At 39.3% G+C, this 20,423-nt stretch overlaps 1 protein-coding gene across 2 annotated transcripts in view; it reads left to right on the top strand.

Annotated features, from left to right (window-relative positions):
• Positions 1 to 1,243: 1,243 nt before the first annotated feature.
• gask1a (golgi associated kinase 1A) overlaps positions 1,244 to 20,423 on the top strand; it is a 56,694-nt gene continuing 37,514 nt past the window's right edge. For both annotated transcript variants that reach the window (XM_038712275.1, XM_038712276.1), the window contains exon 1: positions 1,244 to 1,541. In XM_038712275.1, the coding sequence (XP_038568203.1) occupies positions 1,539 to 1,541 (3 nt within the window). In that variant the 5' untranslated portion in view covers positions 1,244 to 1,538. The remainder of the gene's footprint in view (positions 1,542 to 20,423) is intronic.

Genomic DNA, 20,423 nt, shown 5'->3' on the forward strand with positions numbered 1-20,423 from the left:
TTTGTACAATATATAGGCCACAATTGTGGCAGAGGTCATTGCAAGTATAATTATAATAATTATCTGGCCATGCTGATGAATTGGACCATTATTTTTTCGTGTCAGTTAAGTAAACAGTTCATATGTCTTTAAGGAGCTGGGTTAATACAGCTAAAGATGATAATGGGATACATATATTTAACATTTTTTAACCAGCTCACAGCAATGCTCAGGAACACCCTTTTACACACAATCATACCTGGGAGCTCCTCCGTACAATGACAGTCTGGTCTGTTGGCCACTGAGCAGCTCCAATGATGCGGTGAGGGGTTCAGGACAAGGCCTTGTTCAATGGCATCTCAGTGGTGGTAATGAGGGAGGGGCAAGTGCTGCTCTTTCACTTTGCCCACTCATCTTTATTTTTGCGGACTTAACCTCAGGGTCAATAACCCCCACTACTCTACCTCTAAAGTTAAGGGCACCGCTCCCCCAAATAGGTCTCATAATTTACTTTCAACACTAGGAGATGGTAATTAATGTGTAAATTAAACATATGTGTTATATGTGCCTTACATCATTATTAGGGTGTTTAAAACGGAGCAGGATAAGTATGAGGACATACTGAGTCAGGATATGTGACCTATAAAAATAATATACGAAAGATGAATACATGTTATTTATGGTGATATGCTAGTACATATGAAATATGTGCCTGGTAGTTATTATGTAGGTATCAGTATTCAATTGCAAATATACTGTATGTCGCCAACATGGGTGACAACATCCATGCAAGCCATATGCCAGCAGCATTGTATTGTAGGTCTATCTTGTAGCTATTGGCAATGACACTGCAGTTAAGAAGTTTAAAAAAAAAAAAAAACTGGTGTTCAGTTTAGCTCAGAACTTTTTAAAGAATATGGCTGCAAAATATTTGCTTTCCAATTATAAAAATAACAACTTACAATTTCATATATATTTCCCATGCGTCTGGGTTAAAAATAAACTTGTATAAGCATTTGATTTCCCCACCCAAAAATGTCTTAGAATATTTAGACATGCTTTTTTATCGTTTGGAGGTAATGGTTTATAACTCGGGTTATTCCCTGTGTTATGGTCAAGGCCCGTCTGCAGTATTCTGGCTGCGGGGAGAAACGTTATTTTGAAGAGGGGGAAGACTCTTCTCATATTTCACTCCAAGCAGACCCGCGCTCCTCCCTAAACACATGGGCTTTTACTTTGAAATCAGCTTTCCCAGACGCTCGCGTGGAGCTGCGCGTTCCCCTGGGAGGGAAGTGCGCGCGACAGCCTGTCGACCAATTTGAAGTTTGCGGCAAAGAAAATGACCGAATGGTGATATTCATTGTGCCATTTACCCAACTTTTAAAAAAAAAACAGCAGTTAACTGTGGAAATAGTTTTAAAACTAAAGTTGTTGGTTCAGTCGCGCGCGGCTGCAACTTCAGGACCACCGGCTGTCCAGTAACCTCCAGTCGACGGGATGTCTTAAATGACTTATTTGAAGAGGCTGGAGTGGAATGCACTCGACCGGGCATATGAACCATGGTAAGACTCGTTCTCATGCTAAAGTCCCCCTTCAGCCGTGCTGTCTGAAACACTGAACAGTCTGAAACCCCGTTTGGAGTTTGGGCTCAGTGAAGTGCTGAGTAGGCACATCCTGGACCTGTAGACCTAAGTTTCAAGCTTGAAGGATATCAAGCTGTTGACATAAGAATTTTAGTAATTATAAATACGTATTATAGCTGTATTTTCTCTAGGGTGTATTCCTATGGTGGAAGAGGTATTAACAGAAGAAGTATTAGGCCTGTCAGCAAAAATGTAATCAAGTTTGTGTTCTTTAGAAAAAAAGCACTTGTGAATGATGATGTAATATATTTCATTATTAGGTTGTTAATACTAATAAATCATTGCTTTTTGTTGGTGGAACTACTTTCAATAACTAGGGGGTCCTGCCCATTGACCCCATGAACTGTTGACATTATCAGTCAACACTATATCCTGGCTACTGAAACTGGACAGAATGCTGCTGTTCATATAGTATTTGGTGTGCTGCATTAGAAAAAAAGGTATATTTGACATTTACTATCTCTCTCCAGCTTTGCAGTTTCCCATTTTAGATCACTGTAAATCTTTGGGTTTAGCTGGTTGGTCAGACAAAGTAAGAAATTTAAAGACGTCATCTTGGGCACTCACCCCCCATGACTCTACGCAAATACTTAACACAATATAGAAGTACACAAATCACTGTGTCGTCTGACAGTTTTTTTATTTTTTTGTGAGAGGTAAACTTTGAAAATAGCTCGGTTGCCAAGTCAAAACAGTGTTTTCCTATCTCCTGTCGGTTGATCGTCTTGTCTTTCAAGCAGTCTCTATAGTCTCACATTTCAAATTGGTTCCATATGCAGAGCAGAGAAACGCTCTTGGTTTGAACCGCCACATGGAAACCAAGAGGAAAACTCTGCCCATTCTTTCCTTCTCTCCTCTTTTCTTTTTCTCTTCTCATATTTGGCCAAAATCTGTTTTGGACATTTCTGACTAATTAGCCACTGAATGTACTTTTGTTTGTGGGTGTAGTGAACATACAGCTACATTGATTTGGGTTGTAGTTGCCAATTTAATTCAATGAAGGTGACAGATGGACGCAAATATATGCGTCAGAGTGACTTTTTAACTCGGAAGTCCTGTAAATCTGCTGATACCTTTCCTTTTGTAATATTTGTTTGAAATGTAACAGTCTAGTCCTCTGCAGAGCTCAAGTCTACATACCACTGTTCTTCAGTTACGGGGCCCACATTGGAATTCAGTGCTGGACACACAAAACCCTCCAGACCCACAGTATAGTCAGTCTTTGTATGTTAAACACCAGGGACTGCTGCCCTGCTGCAGCTTATTGTGTTCTCAGCTGTGTGTTCCTGTTCCTTTGCTCCACGTCTGTGTGGAAAGAGGAAGAAAAATAGAGGGTAGACATGCTTTAACTGATTGGAGTGATTGAGTCTATATCAGTTGAGCGTGCCCACACACACTCATTTAGAGTTTGAAAATGACAGAGTGTGGTTTAGTGCTTCAGGCTGATTCCACCACTCTTTCTGTTTACTCTCTCTCTCTCTCTCTCTCTCTCTCTCTCTCTCTCGCTCTCTCTCTCTCTCTCTCTCACACACACACACACACACACACACACACACACACACCTATATCTGAGTCAGAAGGCACTAGGACCCAGAGCTCTTCAGTGGCTGTGAAATCTGTTGTGAACTACATTATTCCTATCTTTTCACAAGGCCCGCCAGGGTCACTTAATTGAGAATTATCTAACATGCACTAGACGATGTGTGTCACACACATATTATGGATATCATATGTGCAAAAGCAAACATACCTGCATTCCTTCCCGTTAAATAAACCAAGCAATTTTAAATTACAGGAAATGGCCACCTCATTAAAAAGCCAGGTTTCTGGGTATAATTAACGATTTTGCCTCAGGCAGCACACTTGCATATGACGGCCTTAATGCATGCACATTTACCAACAACCTCCTTTACACGCATCCACGCTCACACATTTCTGTATGGATTCGCCCTCCCACTCAAGCTGACGCACACATGCAGCGGGGCAGAGCATTTGTTGCACTCTTGCATTATGAGTGACCCATGAAATCTCAGCCTCCGTCACCTGTAAATATGCAACGTCCTGCTAAATGACCGGAGTGGAAACTAAATCAGATTTACCACAAAGCCATGACCCTCATATTTAGTTACTAATGAGTTGTTCTGTGATCTGATGAGATAAGCGTGCGGTAGATTCAAATAGTTGATCTACTTTGGGAAAAAATCAGCTACAAGTGTAAGGCACAGCATGACTTGAATTCACTATACAGCTTCACCAGAGAAGATGGCACATAGCTTAAAATGGGTCCATTTCAGTTCATATTCAGGTTCCAACTTCCATTCGTCCCAGCAGATGTTGCAGTGCAAGGTTTCAGTACAGTTTCCAAAAAATTAATTATCATCAAAATTCTCATTGTGAGCAGCCAGTTAATGTCAGCAACAACCACTATTCAGTTGGCCTGACTGACCTTGTTCAAAGCCCATATTTTGACTTGTCAGCAAAAGCTGAGGTGTAATTAATGACACTAACGATGGCTCAGTTCCATTAAGTGTCCCAAAGAGCCAACATACACAATAGTAGGGCCTCGAAAGTGGTTGACCTAAATGGCTGGCAGTTGTTATAATTAATGTTGGTAAATACACAGCATTATGTCTGTTTTGAGTCACATCTCTACAGTCAGTGCATTTAAATGTACTAAACCGTGTTTACTGTGAACCAGATAAGCTGATATCTGAAATGTCATGGTAAATGAAAAACCTGTTATTTTGTAATTGTTTAGGGGATCAGAGAAACCTGATTCCCTCCACGTAGACTTCTCCCGTGATTTCTTGGCCATGTATATGGGTAACTGGGCTTCTTCAAGATCTGTTCGGGGGCCTGTGTCTGCTGGTAACGTCACATAACATGACTGGCTGTTTGTTTTTATGACGTAGCAGATGGTGATTGGCTGTATGTTGTAGTGTTTTTTCGGTAGCTTAAATTGATCAGCAGCTAACATTACCATTGTAACATTAATTCAGCGAATCGTGGCTTTCTGCTCTTAGGGCTTTTACAGCAATTGTCAGGCTGTGTTAAGTCCCGTTTAATAAGTAGAGCTGTATTTCATTGTGTAAGTTCTCCCAGAGCCGTTAAATAATATTATTTAACGGCTCTTGGGTCTCCATAGTTGATCCGAGGACCCATAAAAACTGTATCCGTAAACACTCCAATGTACAGCCAATCACAATCTGCCACGTCGTCGTCATCTGACCCCCCGAGCACATCTGGTAACTACACCAGAGTAATTTAAAATACCTGTGGAGGTGTGCAGGGCCTGAAGAAAAAAAATACCTGAAATGGTGAACCTTATGCTGTGGAATGCCATTCAAAGTCGGAGTTCCTACTTGCAAACTCTTGGCAAATCCATCTACCCTGTCTTCATGAAATGAAAATGCCAAAAAATGTAAAAACATTAGGAAATATACAATATTTACTGACTTTTGCAGATTATCAACCAATGATAATATCAATGTATACCACTTGTTTTCATTAGAATGAATATCTTTTTAATTAACACCAAGGAAACTGCTGAGGGTTCAAAAAGCTGAACGAAGGTCACATAGCTGATGCGTAGTTGAGCTGGCACTGCTGCTATCAAGCTTCTCTACTGGCTCTGATTGCCTAGTTTGCAAGACTACTGAAAAGAAGCCTTCAGCCACCATTTGTCACATAATCATTGCCTTGCATGTCATAGCAGTTCCTTGCGTCACCTGACCAGAGACACACCATATTTTTTGACAAGTCGAGCCAGCTCTCCCTATCTAATTTTCTTATATTTAGATCTTATCACAGTGTCGCCAAATCAAGAGAAACAGAACACTTATTAGCAACAGGTGTAAATGCAACAGGCCTGTAATCAGATGTCATTATCCAGATAACATATCTACATAATACGAGGTGTAAGTGGGGTTAAAGGCTCCTGGAAGACCAAAAAATATCTTACATGTAACATTTGTATTGTGCTACAGCACTGTGCTAGTGTCAAGCTACCAACAAGTAACCACAAAAAACAGTATGTTAATCAAGGTTTTGTAATATAAAGTGAGAATATAAAGCTAAGTGTATATTGTTCATTTAGCCAGCTTAAATATGTGTTATGTTATGAAGCAGGGAAAATAAGCTTCCTACTCCCAGTGATTAACTTGGGTGACAAACCAAGACATTTTAGGAAATGAATATAGACCCTGTGTAAGTCTATATCATGCTGGCCAAATGTTTATTGGACATGTTTACAATATATGGAAGCAAATAAACCAGTCACAGAGTGAATAAAAGATCTATGCAAGCACATTTACAAAAGTAGCAGACATTAAGAAGATATGAACGCATGCTGTCTTACAACCTCTGGCATTGGCGTGGCTGTTTGTATAGAATGAAAGAGCTGCTGCTGTCTGAAGTGTTGCGGCGTTGGCTTTGTACGGTAATGAAGACCAACAAGACAGCGAACAATAGGAGAGACTTCAGTGGAGTGAAAGGGACTTCACAGGCTTGTTGCCTCCCACTCAATCTGCTGCGAGTACAACTCCGCGAGGGGCACTGTCCATGCAGCCATCTGCATGAAGACTCATGACGTGCAGTATTACAAAAGCAAACCAAGTGGGGGTTAAAAGATAAAGACAGGCATTCAGACATAAGGAGAAGGTAGGGGAGGGGGTGAATAAACAGAGTGAAGGCTGGAATAAGTATGGCAACAGTTGTGTTTATAGTCAGGGGGGGACTTTGTAGTGGACGTGTTATAACAGATCAGTGCTAAAAGCCATTTGCTTTATCATGCCTGATGGGTTAACACTGGCTGGGTTCCCCCTGCTCCTCATTCGGCATTTAAGAGAGGTAGCCTTGTAAAAAAACATACTGTTGAGGAGGAATGCCACTCTTTTTCTGTAGTATTCACTCCTCCCTCTTAGGCACTTAGAGAGACAGCTGTGTGTGTGTGTGTGTGTGTGTGAATGCAAGCAGATCCTAACAGCTTGTTTGTAAAATGAAACAACCAGGTTGGTCGCCACACCATAAAAATTATACCTGTATGGTTTGTATCTGCAGGTGTTTGTGTGGCAGTGAATCAGTGAATCAGTGAATCTACAAAGTCAAAGGAGGACAGTGCAGAGTAAAGGAATGAGAGCAGACATTGGAATAAGTAATTGCATAACTAATAACTATAACTGGAATAAGAAAATGATACAAGGAAGAAATAGGGAAAGTGTCTACTGGGAGGAAAGAGCAGAGAGGGTGGAAAGGTGTAAGGAAAAGACAGAGGTAGAGGTCAGTGGTCTTTTACAAACGATGGCCAAGAAGATAGCTTTAAATGCTAAACATTTTGCTAAATGCAAAACATTTAAATTCATTTTAATTAGTTTGAAAGATTTAACAAGCTATCAAGATAGCAACTGTCATTCATTTGAGTCAAGTATGTAGGGCTGTATGATAAAACACGGAATATCGTGGAACCTGCAAAAATGTGGATACAGTTTATAAAAATCTGGGTTTTCCCTAGCATTATAAGCAGTTTTTTAACAGCACTTTTTAGCACATTTAGGTGTCATTTACACACGGCGTCATATCGAAGTTGGTGCGCTAGCAAGAACTCTTCACTTCACTAAACTCTCCAAAGTGCAACCAGATTGGCAGATGCAAGGTGCAAACGAATTGTAGACTTTGTGGCTACAACAAACTTGTGAAAAAAGTATGTCTGGTCAAGCTTTGCAAACAAGGAGGAGTGCTGCTCACATGAGAGTAGTCTCCATCAGACCCACCTATTACCATGTGTTGGAGCAGCATATGGAGACTTTCCTGGAGAAGATCCGTGAGAAGAAATTATCAGTAATCAACTGCAACAAAACAGCCATTGTGAATTGTCCCCATAAATGATTGCACATAATTTGAATATTTCTATATGCATATTTGCATGATAGGCTACATCAAATTCATTGATAATGATTACGATTATGTTGAAATTGTATTCATCCACCACATGATTACACACTCTCTGATGATAAAATGTCCTTAAATTGTAAAACACAGAATTTGGGAAAAGATTTTATAGGGCCCTAAGCATGGATATTTCATCATGGCTGCTACATTGGTGTTGCCTGTGATTTTGTCCTTGCATCTGGCCGTCTGTCTGTCCAGAACTTTATCCTGACACTACTGGCGATATTGAAGAGTTTCCCCCAGGAAATAGTTCAGCAGCGGTGACTCACAGATTTTCCCTGTGGTGTCACCATCAGGTCAAATTTTATATTTGTACACAAGAAAAATGAAATGTCATTGCCCAGATTGCTATGAAATTTACAGGGCACATTTATACTTCCCAGAGGACAGCAGCATTTCCATTTTGAACTTAACTCTTGCACTGCCAAAATGTTCATGTTTGAGAGCTGCATGCAACAGAATGAGTAATGAAAATAAACTGCAGTCAGAGGGCTATAAAGTTAAAGAGTCCTCTATACTTTGTTTTGTAAAATCCTTCTTTTCATTATGGATGGATCCAAAACAGACACTGTTGGCTGTGAACGCTACAGATTATTACTGCTGAGTAAGTTTACTGCTGTATTACAGAACACCTCTCCTAAGAACTTCATAACACACAAAGAAACACATTAGATTAAATTTCCTGCTTGGTTATTATTTTGAATGGAGGAGGAAATAAAATGTGACATTTGAAAAACGTTGGTAATCATTTGACTTTTCCTTAGGTGCCATCATCAGGTCAAAATGTTCAATTATCCCACAAAATATCTCAAAATCTAGGCCTACTGGATGCTTTTACACAAACCTTTGTACGGACATGGTTCCCAGAGATGAATCCTACTGACTTTAATCATCCCCTGACTTTTCCTGTAGTGCCACCACAACGTTCACATTTGTGGTTTTGAGTGAAACGTCTCTTAATTATTAACTCTCTCAATTGTTATATTGGATGAGATGTATGGGTTGCAGTGAAATATGGTGCAGACATTTATGTTCCATATCTGAATGAATTCTAATAACCGTGGTAGTCCCGGAACTTAGCATCATCTGCCTTAGATATACTTGTGTTTAGGGATGCACCGAATGTTCGGCCAAATAGCATAGGTAAGGCAACTTTATTTATTTATTAATTTATAGAGCACATTTCATACTAGAGATACACTGAATGTTCGGTCAGCGAAATTAATCGGCCGAAAATAGTAAAAAATAGTAAAAATAGCACTTTCGGTGTTCTGCCTAATAAGACCGAATAAATGTTATCGTTTGTTGCCTTTTCAAAGAAGTCAGCCACAGATGGAGTGGATGTGCTAGGAGACGATTCTGCAGAACAGTGTCTGCAAACGACACTTTAAAATGCTTCCAAACTGCCGACATGACAACGTAATTGTTAAATAAAATTTATTCGGTCTTTTGACTTATTAGGCCGAACACCCAAAGTGCTATTTTAACTATGTTCGGCCGATTAATTTCGGTAACCGAACACTCGGTGCATCCCTAGTATGAAATGAAATTTGGCCGCCGCCCAAATTTAGTGTGTTACTTGTGTGTGAGCATGATTTTGAAATGTCAGTCTTAGTTATATTTTGGCTACCACTTCTTTCAGCAAAAGTTCCCTCTCAAGCTGCACCAACATTTTGTGGGAAACGGCGATGACAGGTCAAATTACGTCTGCACAACACAAACCCAGACAACACATTCTCATCTCAATGCGTCATAACTGACGCTTTCAGACAGCGTGACAAAGCGTAAGGATTTTACGCTAAAGGTACCCTTCAGCGTCTGTATGAAACGCCCCCGTTTGCTACATTGCAGCAACACAAAGGAGGCTAATCTTACCCGTTAGCACATTGGCCGTGAGGCCAATGTGCGTAGCTGTAGGGTTAGCCGGTCGACATGCATAAATTCAGTGACTTAGGTGTAGGTGCTAACATTTCTGATGGTTTTGGTAAGGGTAGGGGCTTCGGGGGGCTGTCAACACCTTTATCACAAACACTTCCGGTCTGTACGGGACGCCCCAGAGTGTCTCATAGAGACTACGCTTTGTCATTCTTTCTCAAATCGTCGGTATATGACGCCCTCAGATGAGAACGGGCTGACCCAGAATAATGCACATAAATGTCTGTGACTTTCTCCTCAAATAGTTGTATTATTTTTCATTTATTATTCTTATATAACTTGCATTGTCGATTCCATATTTATATATTTCAGCATTTATTTATGTCAACTGTATGTTTGTCTATGTGAAGCACCTTATCACCAAAGCAAATTCCTCTTATGTGTAAAACACTACTTGCCAATAAAGCTCCTTCTGATTCTGATTCTGAAATTTGCGGAAAAGTTGCGGTGATTGGTCAAAATTGTAAGTCGCGCTGAATTCACAGGGATTTGTTGAATATGTGTTAATAGTTGCAGTCGCGACATCGCAAAATCCTGGAGGGACTGGTTCTAATGTCAAGCTTGCTATACCACCAAATAACCATAAAAGCTCTATAATCATTTAAAAAATGTTAGTAGAAGCTAAGTGTCTATTGTTCATTTAGCCAATTGAAAGTGTAATGTTATCAAGCTAGGGAAATAAACTGCCCATATCCTGCTGGCCTTAATGTTTATTTGACGTGTTTACAATGTATGTAAGCAAATAAATCAGTAACCAGAGTGAATAAAAGATGTAGAGCAAGCACATTTATAGACATAGCAGCAATAGGAAGATGCAAATGCCTGCTGTCTTACAACCTCTGGCGTTTGTGTGCCTGTGTATATAGAATGAAAGAGCTGCTGCTGTCTGTGTTGTGGTGTTGTCTTTGTACGGTAATGAAGACCAACTGGACAGAGAACAATAGGAGAGATTTCAGTGCAGTGTAAGGTTGGTGTTGCCTTCCACTCAATCTGCTGTGAGGACAACTCCAAGAGGGGCACTGTCCTAGCAGCCATCTGCTTGGCCAAATTTAGTGTGTTTCTTGTGTGTCAGTGAATGATTTTAAAATGTCAGCCTTCGTTATCTTCTGGCTACCACTTCTCTTAGCAAATGTTCCCTCTCACGCTGCACCTTCCTCTTGGAATAGAATGGGCAATGAAAAACTGGCTAGACCACATGTGCAGTCCCATTGCAGCCATATGGAGCGAGGGTTCTACTTTCAGAGCTGTGATCTGATGTCTGGGATTCGTTCTACACGCAGAGATGGGGCACATACAGCATTGTATCCTTTTTCCTTTGCCAAAGGAAAATAAAAAGTATGTTCACTCACAACAAAGCTTTTTCATCTGAAGGTGAGATTGGTTTGGCACTCTGAACAGAAAGAGATGTTTTGTGGCTGCCTGCGATACATATTTTATCCTGAGGTGGCTTTTGGAAAATGGGAAACAGTCAAGGGCAGTGGAAAGTGATTCAGATGGATTTTATTTTTTTTAGAAATGTTCCCACAAAGAAATGAAAGAGCAGCCTTAAATTAATTGATAAAAAATGTCAAAGTTTATGAGTATGTGTTCCTCCTGTACCAAATGGCTCAGGAGGAAAACGTGTTATTTATTTCAGGAAGAATTGTGGCCAATGAGTCCACATGTTTCTCTTTTTCAAAATAAATGACAAAATGTTACTATGTTTTTAATATCAAAATGTTTTTTTGTTTAAAAACATACTGAGCTGTGAAGCCAAAACCAAGGTACATACTAGGGTTGGGTCGATAGATAATGCCATCGTCCATCGGCGATGGGTGCTGATGGAGCAGACGGGGAGAGAAAGACGGGGAGAGGCGAGGCAAGCCGGGGTGTTTACCTGAGGTGTAGGTGTGTGTGAGTGTGTCCTATTTAAAAAAAATAATGAGAATGTTCGTGGTCATTAAAACCTGCTTTCACAGGGTGGAATAATGTGAACATTTGAGATTTTCTTTTTTTGCTGGGTGCGGGGGTTTTACAATCGCCATGCAGGCTCAACATCGTGATGTCTGTCAGCCAGACAGACGCCTCAACCCTAATCGAATCGAATCGAATAACCCAATGGAGAGGAAGAAGGAGATCAGGAGGAAGGACAGAAAAAGTGGTAGGGGGGAGGGTTGCAGAATGCATCGGCGAAGACGAGGAGATGGGACGTGTGGGTATTTCTGGAAATGACGTGATTGATGTGTGGTCCCGCTCCTGAAACTCTGCTAATTAGCTCCACGTTATGCACAGGACATAAATGAAATACATAATCAGTGAGCACTTTACATGGAAAAATCTGGAAGCACAAAGAGAGTGGAGCTCATACTATATGCTTTCACACTGAATGCTTGCCAATGCATTGACTTGTCCACACCTGTAACTGCCTACATGCATCATTTCCAGTGGTGTGACCATTCATTCCCCTGTGTGTGTGTGAGTGTGTGTGTGTGTGTGTGCTCATTTCATGTCGGTTCATATTACTTCAGCTATTCCACTAATTGTTGATGTTTTCATCTTCCTCAGGCATGTTTACCGTCTGGCCAGTACAATATTTCTTACTTCCTTACTTTCTTCAATGTACCTTTCATACATTGATACAACTAGTGCAGTGCCCATTCACAGGGGCCGTTCTGACGCCTCCTTGCACTTTGTATTGTAGTGCTTGTCTAAAATATCACATTGGTTTCACCTACAGCATTAATGTAACTGAAACAACACGACAATGGTGGAGATACTGCTAGATATTCACCGCTTCCTTAGAACTTAGAACATTACACTCTACACAACACATTTGTTTCTAACATATAGTGAACCTGCGTGATGACTATAACTCTGTTTAAACAATTCACTACCATATTGGACAATATAAGTCCCACATTATGTTATATTAGCACCTTTACTACAGCCTTACCTTTGAATGATGTTCATTCCTAGCATGTTTTTTAAGAGGTTATAAATCAAAATATAGATTAAATATATAAATGCTCCATGATGGCGTTGGCTTGTGCATAGAACTTGGCACAGAAGTATAAATTGGCCTTAACTTCTCAAAAGAAGTGCACAGTTCTTGAAACATTTCAAATAGAGATTTTCAAACTGTGAGGATCACCTCCCCACGGGAGCACGGGAGAGTTGAAGGGGGGCACGGAGGGAGAGATGTGGCGTGAGCAGCAATTTGTGTCAAAATTTGTTATCGTTTTTTGAATCACAGCTCAGTCACATCTAAACTAGAGCTGAAACGATTAGTTGATTAATTTTGATAATCAATTAAAGGTTACAGTCATTTCTTTAAGCAAAAATGTTAAACATTTGCTGGTTTCATCTTCTTAAATGTAAGGAATTGATGCTATTTATGATAGTGAATGAAGAGTTGTAGGTTGTGGACTGTGGGTTGGACAAAAGAAACAAACTGAAGACGTCACTTTGGCTACGTTCAGACTGCAGGACAATGTGACCCAAATCCGATTTTTTTGTTTGTTTTCTGAGTTATGAGTATGCTATTTGTCTGTGCGGACACAGTGGGGAAAGAGATAGAGGGAATGAGTGAGTTATGGGGCAGTTGCGCTGTCCAGCGCCAGAAACTGTAAGGAAAAGAACAGAAAGTTGTGAACACTTGTCATAATTCGGGAGAAATGTGACCCATGAGAGGACAATAAGCAGAGCTAACCTCTGTTGCTCCTTGTTTACTTCTGTAGCCTGCACAGCGTGTGTGACGTGTCGTGTTATTCTTCTGCGAGTGTGGGTCACTTTCAAGCCGCGGACAGTTCACACTGGAGTCAGATATGGGCCACATTTAAACAATAATGTCAACTGTCAAACAAAAAAATCAGATCTGGAAAAAAAATCGGAATTGAGCATCAAGGCCTGCAGTCTGAACGAAGCCTTTGTGCTCTGCAAAATTTTGATGAGCAGTTTTCACAATTTTTTGACATTTTATAGACTAAGCAATTGGTTGATTAATCGTGAAAATAATGTGCAGATTAGTCGATAATGAAAATAATCATTAGTTGCAGCTCTAACCTAAAAACACACAGACATGACACGCACATCGTGAGTGGGAAAACTGAAAACAGGAAAACTGCTTTTAGCTAATTTGCCATACTTTGATTAGATGGTGCCAAAATGTAGGCTGAAAAATCAGGGCTGAAGTTGTAGCCCACAGCCAACTCATTCACTCATATACATATTATATGTCCTGTTTACATCCTGCCAAAGCCTCCAGATTATGTTGGGATGGGGGGATGTATATAATTCCACTTTCTCATATGTGAAGCTTTTCTGCTTGCCTGTTTTAAATCATTGTGGAAAAATGAAGGCCATTTTTCAGTATTTCAACTTAATTGATAAAAATGAAAATAGTCAACAAATTAGTCATAATACATTGTTGCAGCACTAATATGGATTAATGGGTTTAATAATAATGATTTCTTACCAGTATCTGTCATCCTCACTTTTCTCTAGAAGACTTCCCCTCCAGCCACGGCACAAATATGTCTTTCTCCTCTAACATGAAATACAGACATTTTAAAATAAAGCTTCTTTCATCCTCATCTCCTCTTCTTTTGGCTGCAGTGCTCTTGTTATTTTCTTTGTAGAAACGGGGATCTCTATCTCAACTCGTTTATTTTTCATCTTTAATGTATTGTCATCATCCCCAGACTCAAACACAGCAGAGAAAGAATTGAGCAGTTGCATTCTACATCTTGGTACATCAATTTTCTTTTGTGGCGTTGCTGTTGTACTTCTTTTATCTTTTTACATCCTTTCTCCTCGTCTCTTCTGTGTGTGTGTGCGTGAGAGAGCGAGTGAGAGGATGTGACTGGTTTCATTAAGGTCCGCTCTCATCTGACAGGTTAGTGTTAACAGCTGAGAGACACACACACACATACTGTACTCTGTCTTTCCCTCTGAATCTGCTTTGATGTTAGATGCCCTTCTTTTTCTTCTCATCTCTTATCTCTTTTTCCACGCTTTCTTCAGTCTCTTTTCAGCAATAATATTTGTTTTCTAAAGAAAATACGAAACACAATACTGGACATTTAAAATAAACCATGTATTTATACTAGGGCTTGGAGAAAAAGTCATATTGTAATTATTGTGGACAATATTGTTACTTTAATATAATGGTAACAAAAGGTGATATAAAGGAAAATTCACAAAATACTGAAATTTCTCAACTTGAACAGACAACAGCATAAGTGCAGATACAAAAAATTACTCAATACCGTTTTAAGTTAAAATTTTACAGAAAAAATAAATCTTTTCAAAATAGACATTCTTGCAAACTTGCTTTGCTCAGCAGTACAACTAAATGATGGCTTAGCACTCGTAAACATATTTGTAATTGTGTTTTGTCCAGGGACGGATACACGACACACCAGCACCACCCACACAACCCACGCAACAACTTTATATGAACAAGATTACTGAACAGTTTTCATAATAATAACTTTGGTAAAACAGATGTAGAACATTTGGATGTCTCACAGTGGGAATTGAACCCAGGTGTCCTACACCAAAGGCAAGCATCTTATCTACACACCATCACCACCCCTCAGAACATGGGGAACGTGTTGCTCTCAGTAGGAGGCAGCTAGAAGGAACACATATTGGCATAATGGCATCCTGCCTCTGGCTAAATCTACATCTGTCCACTGCAGAGGCTCCATCCACAACCTGCAGGAGGAAAAAGGATTAATGAATGTATTAGTGAGATTATAACATTAAATTCCAACATTGTTTATTTCACAGGGGCCGATGTGACGCCTTCCTGCGCGAGTTTTTTTAGTGCAGTGCAGTGCTTGTTCAAAATGTGTTTCTCACATTGGTTTCACAAACAGCATTAATAACACGGCATGAATAACAACATGACAATGGCGGAGATACTGCTATATTTTCAGTGCATCCTTAGAACTCCATAAAAAGTCTTACAACTCCAAACATTTGTTTTTTTTATGTATATTAAAGCTGCATGCTGACAATAACTCCGTCTCAACAATTCACTACCACACCGTAAGCCAAGTCCACGCGAGCACAGACAGCCGTCGCTGCGTGTCATCCCTTCTATCTCCCCTTTCTTCGCTCGCTCTACTATCACCATCAAATAAAACTGAAATGCCAGAGAAGAAGATGACTTGTGCACCCATTAGCGGTGTGCATCTTCACTGATCTCACGATTCGATTCGATGACGATTATCAGGTCAATGATTCAATTTGATTCGATTCCTTGATGCATCGCGATGCATCACCTCATATGTGGGAATTTCTAGGTACCTCATTACCATTATGTGGGCTTAATGCCATTGTTAAACGAATAGGATAAAGATGTATTTTTTCTCACTTTTTTTTACCATTTGGTACTTTTAAAGCGAAGTATTTGTTTGTAGTAGGTAGTGATGAAATGCAGATATTTAATGTTACTTCATATAAATGTAGCTAACATTGCATAGCATTATTACATTATTACAGTGTTATTACTGATCTCTGCTGCTGCTATTTTCATTTCTGCTGCTGCTGTTATTAGTATGGAGTCAGATACGTTTTGAACGACGCACTTTACAATGCTCCAGCCAAACCACGTTCACTCCTTAATATATCTGTTCCTTTTTTGTCTCGTCTAGTGTAGTAATATGTTTTGTGTCTTGTCCCGTAAGTTGATTATTGTAATCTTGTATTGAGCACCATGGGCCTTGAGAAACAGCATTTCGTCCATTTGTGTACTTGATATGTGGACGAATGACAACAAACCAACTTTACGGCAGCCAAATAACATCCTGCTCAGCTTCCAGGCCGCAGTCTGAAGAGGAGATGTTTGCTAGCGCCTTTTATTTACAACATTATGTTATAAATTTACCTCAAGCTAATCGATTATTGACATTTGTGAATCGATTCATAATCGTCCAAGTAGTAGACATTCTCCCTGTTACTCCGTTTTGGATGGAGACACCAGGAGAGGATTGGCAGGAACGGACGGTCCTGAGGGAGTTATTTGCTGAAAAAAGTTTGAATTGATTTGCCTCCAACATGCCGGTTGATTTGCTGTAGAAACTGGAATAATTAATCAAAAAGTTTGATGTGCACACATTTGCTGGTTGAACAAAATGTAACCTGTGGATCTGCTGTGCACAACAGAGGCTCGACATCGTACGACATTTATTCAGTTTGAGACTGCAAAAAGAAACCTGCTGTCTTCAGGTGGCTCGAAAGAGAGTCAGAATAAAACCGATTCCTCTAACTGGAGCGCAGTCAAGGATATAACTTTAAGTAACCCTCACCAACTCGAAAATCGAGCCCTTAGATGTGGTGCTAGGTCACGTCAGGATGTGGCAGAGTGAAATTCATGATGATTACATGCAGGTTGTGCAGAGACCCCCTGAGGTTTTTTTCAAGCTAATAGGTACAAAGAGAAAAGTTCTGTTGGCGTTTCTTCTCATTCAGCAAAGCAGGGCTATATAAAATTTGATGGTAGAATAAGAAAAGATTGCTTCCTTTATTTAGGATTCCAGTTCTCTCCCTTTCTTTAAAGGTCAGCACTGTCAAGAAACTTTACAGTTCGGTCAATGGCACGACTCTGCATGTCGTAGTTTCACTTTTTAACACTGTAAATTTGTTTAGTCTCTGTGAGCAAATCCACTAAATAAACAATTCCCTTGAAATGGACTTATTTCAGTTGATAATGTGTTATAAATGCTGGTGTGGCTGGGCTCTATCTGTGCACACGTCTGTCTCCTTCTGATTGACTGAATGTTTGTCTCTGTCTTTGTCTCTGTTCCACACATAGATAAGCTTGCACACATGCATATACACACAGACACTGGATCCTCCATGTTGGAGCATCCCTATTAGTGAACGGATGATGCCCATTAACACATGCATGATGTCTCTCTCTCTCATGGGACTGAGTGTCTCTCAGATTAAATTAAGCCAAACTCTGTTAACTGATTATTCTCTGAGTCTGTGAATCCTCTTTGATCCAGTTGAAGAGATATTCTTTGCTCAAGCAGGGATTGTGTATGCGTATCTGTGTGTATGTGTTAGTGAGCGAATGCCGTGTGTGTATTCATGTGCGTGCGTGCTAATAATTGAAGCTAGCGCCGACAGAGACCTTCTGACCTCATAAATTTCAAACATAATTCCAGCTTTGATGGCTCTATTACACAAATTGTGACTACCGGCTGATTCTAACTACAGTGTGTATTCAGCTCACAGCTCCCTGATGTCCTCATATCAGCTTTTTATCATTCATATGGTGTTAAACCTCCTTTCTAATATGTTTTTACTCATCAGTAAACAGCATACCATCTTTGCTTTTTTGTTTCTGCCCTCAGATTTTTTTCTATATAGATGTTTAGAGTTACAGAATAGATTCTTAAACACTTTGATTTAAATGTATTGAACAATACAATACATACATTTTAAAAGTGTCCTGACCTTGAGTAGTCAGTGTTGGAATGGAACTTGGATTTCTAGACAGTTTATCTATGAAGAATGAGTAAAACACTATTCAAGCATCCATACAACCTAAACAGAAATCACACATTTTTCAATACAATATTACCAAAGTACCACTGTAAAATCCTGTAAAGTCATGCTGCCTGCAACTTGCTCACTGGCCAAGAGTTCTGCACAATCAGAAATGATTTGTTAACTTGATTTGTTGTTTGATGTATTGACCATCACAGATAATGAAGAGCTCTATGACCTACAGTAGTGTTTATGACTGAATTATTATCTTATATTCTCTGTGACTATTTTTAGCTATGCCAGCAGATTGGTACTAGGGATGGACACTGCATTAGTCCAGACTGAAATATCTCAACAACTGTTTGGTAGATTGCCTTAAAATGTTGTGCAGACATCCAAGGTCCCCAGAGGATGAATCCTAATAATTTTGGTGATCCCCTGACTTTTCCTCTAGAGAAATCACGAGGTTGACATTTTTGTTTTTTATTGAAATAACTCAACAACAACATTCATGTCACCCTGAGGATGATTTTTTTAAGCTTTGATCCCCTGACCTTTCATCTAGCGCCATCATCAGGTCAAAAATCTGTTAAGCCACTCCTTTGTTTTGTGACCTGCCAAACAATTTCATAAATTTCGCAAATGTTGCAATTGCAAAAGGGTTTAAACTAAGATAGTAAACATTATACCTTCTAAAGAAAAACATGCCAGCTTTATCATTTTAAGTCTGTTAGCAAGCTGACGTCTGTGAAGACTCTCAGTCATCCAGGTCATCCAAGATTAAAATCAAGGGAAATCAAGGACTTGGTTGAAGACACTTGAAGATGAGAAACATAGAGTATGCCTCTTGTTTTGTTAAGATATTATCTACAAATGGGTATCAACATCTCTACGTAAGAAAATGAAAACATTACCACTGTAATTAAAAAGTATTGTGCACAAATAATAAGTAATATTCAGTCAAATCTGATGGATCTCCATAATCAAAAAATGTAATCTATACTCTTTTGTCTTTATTATGCAGCCATTAAGATATTTATGAACTCACAACCACCACCTTCTACTTATAGTTGGTTGTACTGTATTGTTGTGATAATGAATGGCAATCAGCTCTTCTTTGTTAATGTCTAGGCAAGGGTCACTCTCTAAACTGTGCGTGTGAATGAAAATAGTAACGACCAAAGGAAGGAAATCAAAGACTGTGGGTTGTTTGGATGCTACTTCGAGACATCATTAGTGTGGTTTGTAATTGATCCAAAAATGAAACAAATCTGTAGGTGGTTGGCTTAACAGTTCTCAGCAAAAGGCAAGTTGGCAAACGTGTAGGCTTTTTCTCAGTTTCTCGACAATGACTCAAGTTAATATCACTGACATTAAATACATCCTACTACATTGTTTTTGATTGAAGGTTTTATAAGGCATCAAGGCCTTTTAGATTTTGCTAAATGTAGGTGTTTAGGAGAGCCTGTTTTGGATGTGTATGGTATGGCAAAAATTGTATCTGACTGCAAATTATGTGACTTGTTCTATTTTGAAAAGTTTGGAAGTACATATTGAGTCCCCCATCTTGTTAGTAAAGCATTAAGTATCTTTGTTTTAGCTTTGTAACGCCAAATACTGCACAGATGGTCAGCTATGATGTACTCCAAGCCTGATGGCTGGTTTCCAGTTGTTGATGTTAAGATCTCCATCTGGTATGTTTTAGCACCTTAAAATTCCCTCTTACAGGATCATTATGCTGATTTTCTGTCTGTGTTGGACTGAGCAGAATCACTGTTGTCAACATGCTTCTCTATTATGGGATTTCTCCTACGATTGTTTGTCCTTCTCTTTAAACAGACAATGGAGGAATGTAATTAAATACATTTACTAAAGTAAAATTTTTACTGCACTACATTTATTTGACATCTTTAGTTATTAGTTACTTTGCAGATTAAGATTTTTACATACAAAACACATGAATATCCTATAAAATATGTTGCTTTAAATAAAGCTGTCTAACAACATACACAAGTAGAGCTGAAAGGATTAAATGATTCATTGATTCGTTTACTGACAGAAAATAAATGACAATTTGAAAACAAATTTGTTCCAAATCAATGTGAGGATTTGTTAAACAAAACAAACATTGTGAAAACGTCACTATTTTCAAACCAAACAATCAATTGAATTGATTACTCAAGAAAATAATCAGCAGTCCTACTTAAAATAGCAAAAAACTCCAGCTCAACCAAATACAACAGTAAAATCTGCCGCATGAGTAATGATAATCTAATGATATAATAATATAGTAACAGTCACAGGGAACATTTTTCTGCAGACTACTTTTACTTTATTATGTGTACTTAAGGAAAGGATCTGAATACTTCTTGCGCCACTAATTAAAGGTCTCATAGATGAGACGGTGTAATGAGACAGTTTTCTGCCTCCGTCCTC

Source organism: Micropterus salmoides, unplaced genomic scaffold, assembly GCF_014851395.1.
Source record: "Micropterus salmoides isolate LMB-PRFRI ecotype aquatic unplaced genomic scaffold, ASM1485139v1 Ms_hic_scaffold_11, whole genome shotgun sequence".
Classification (NCBI taxonomy): domain Eukaryota; kingdom Metazoa; phylum Chordata; class Actinopteri; order Centrarchiformes; family Centrarchidae; genus Micropterus; species Micropterus salmoides.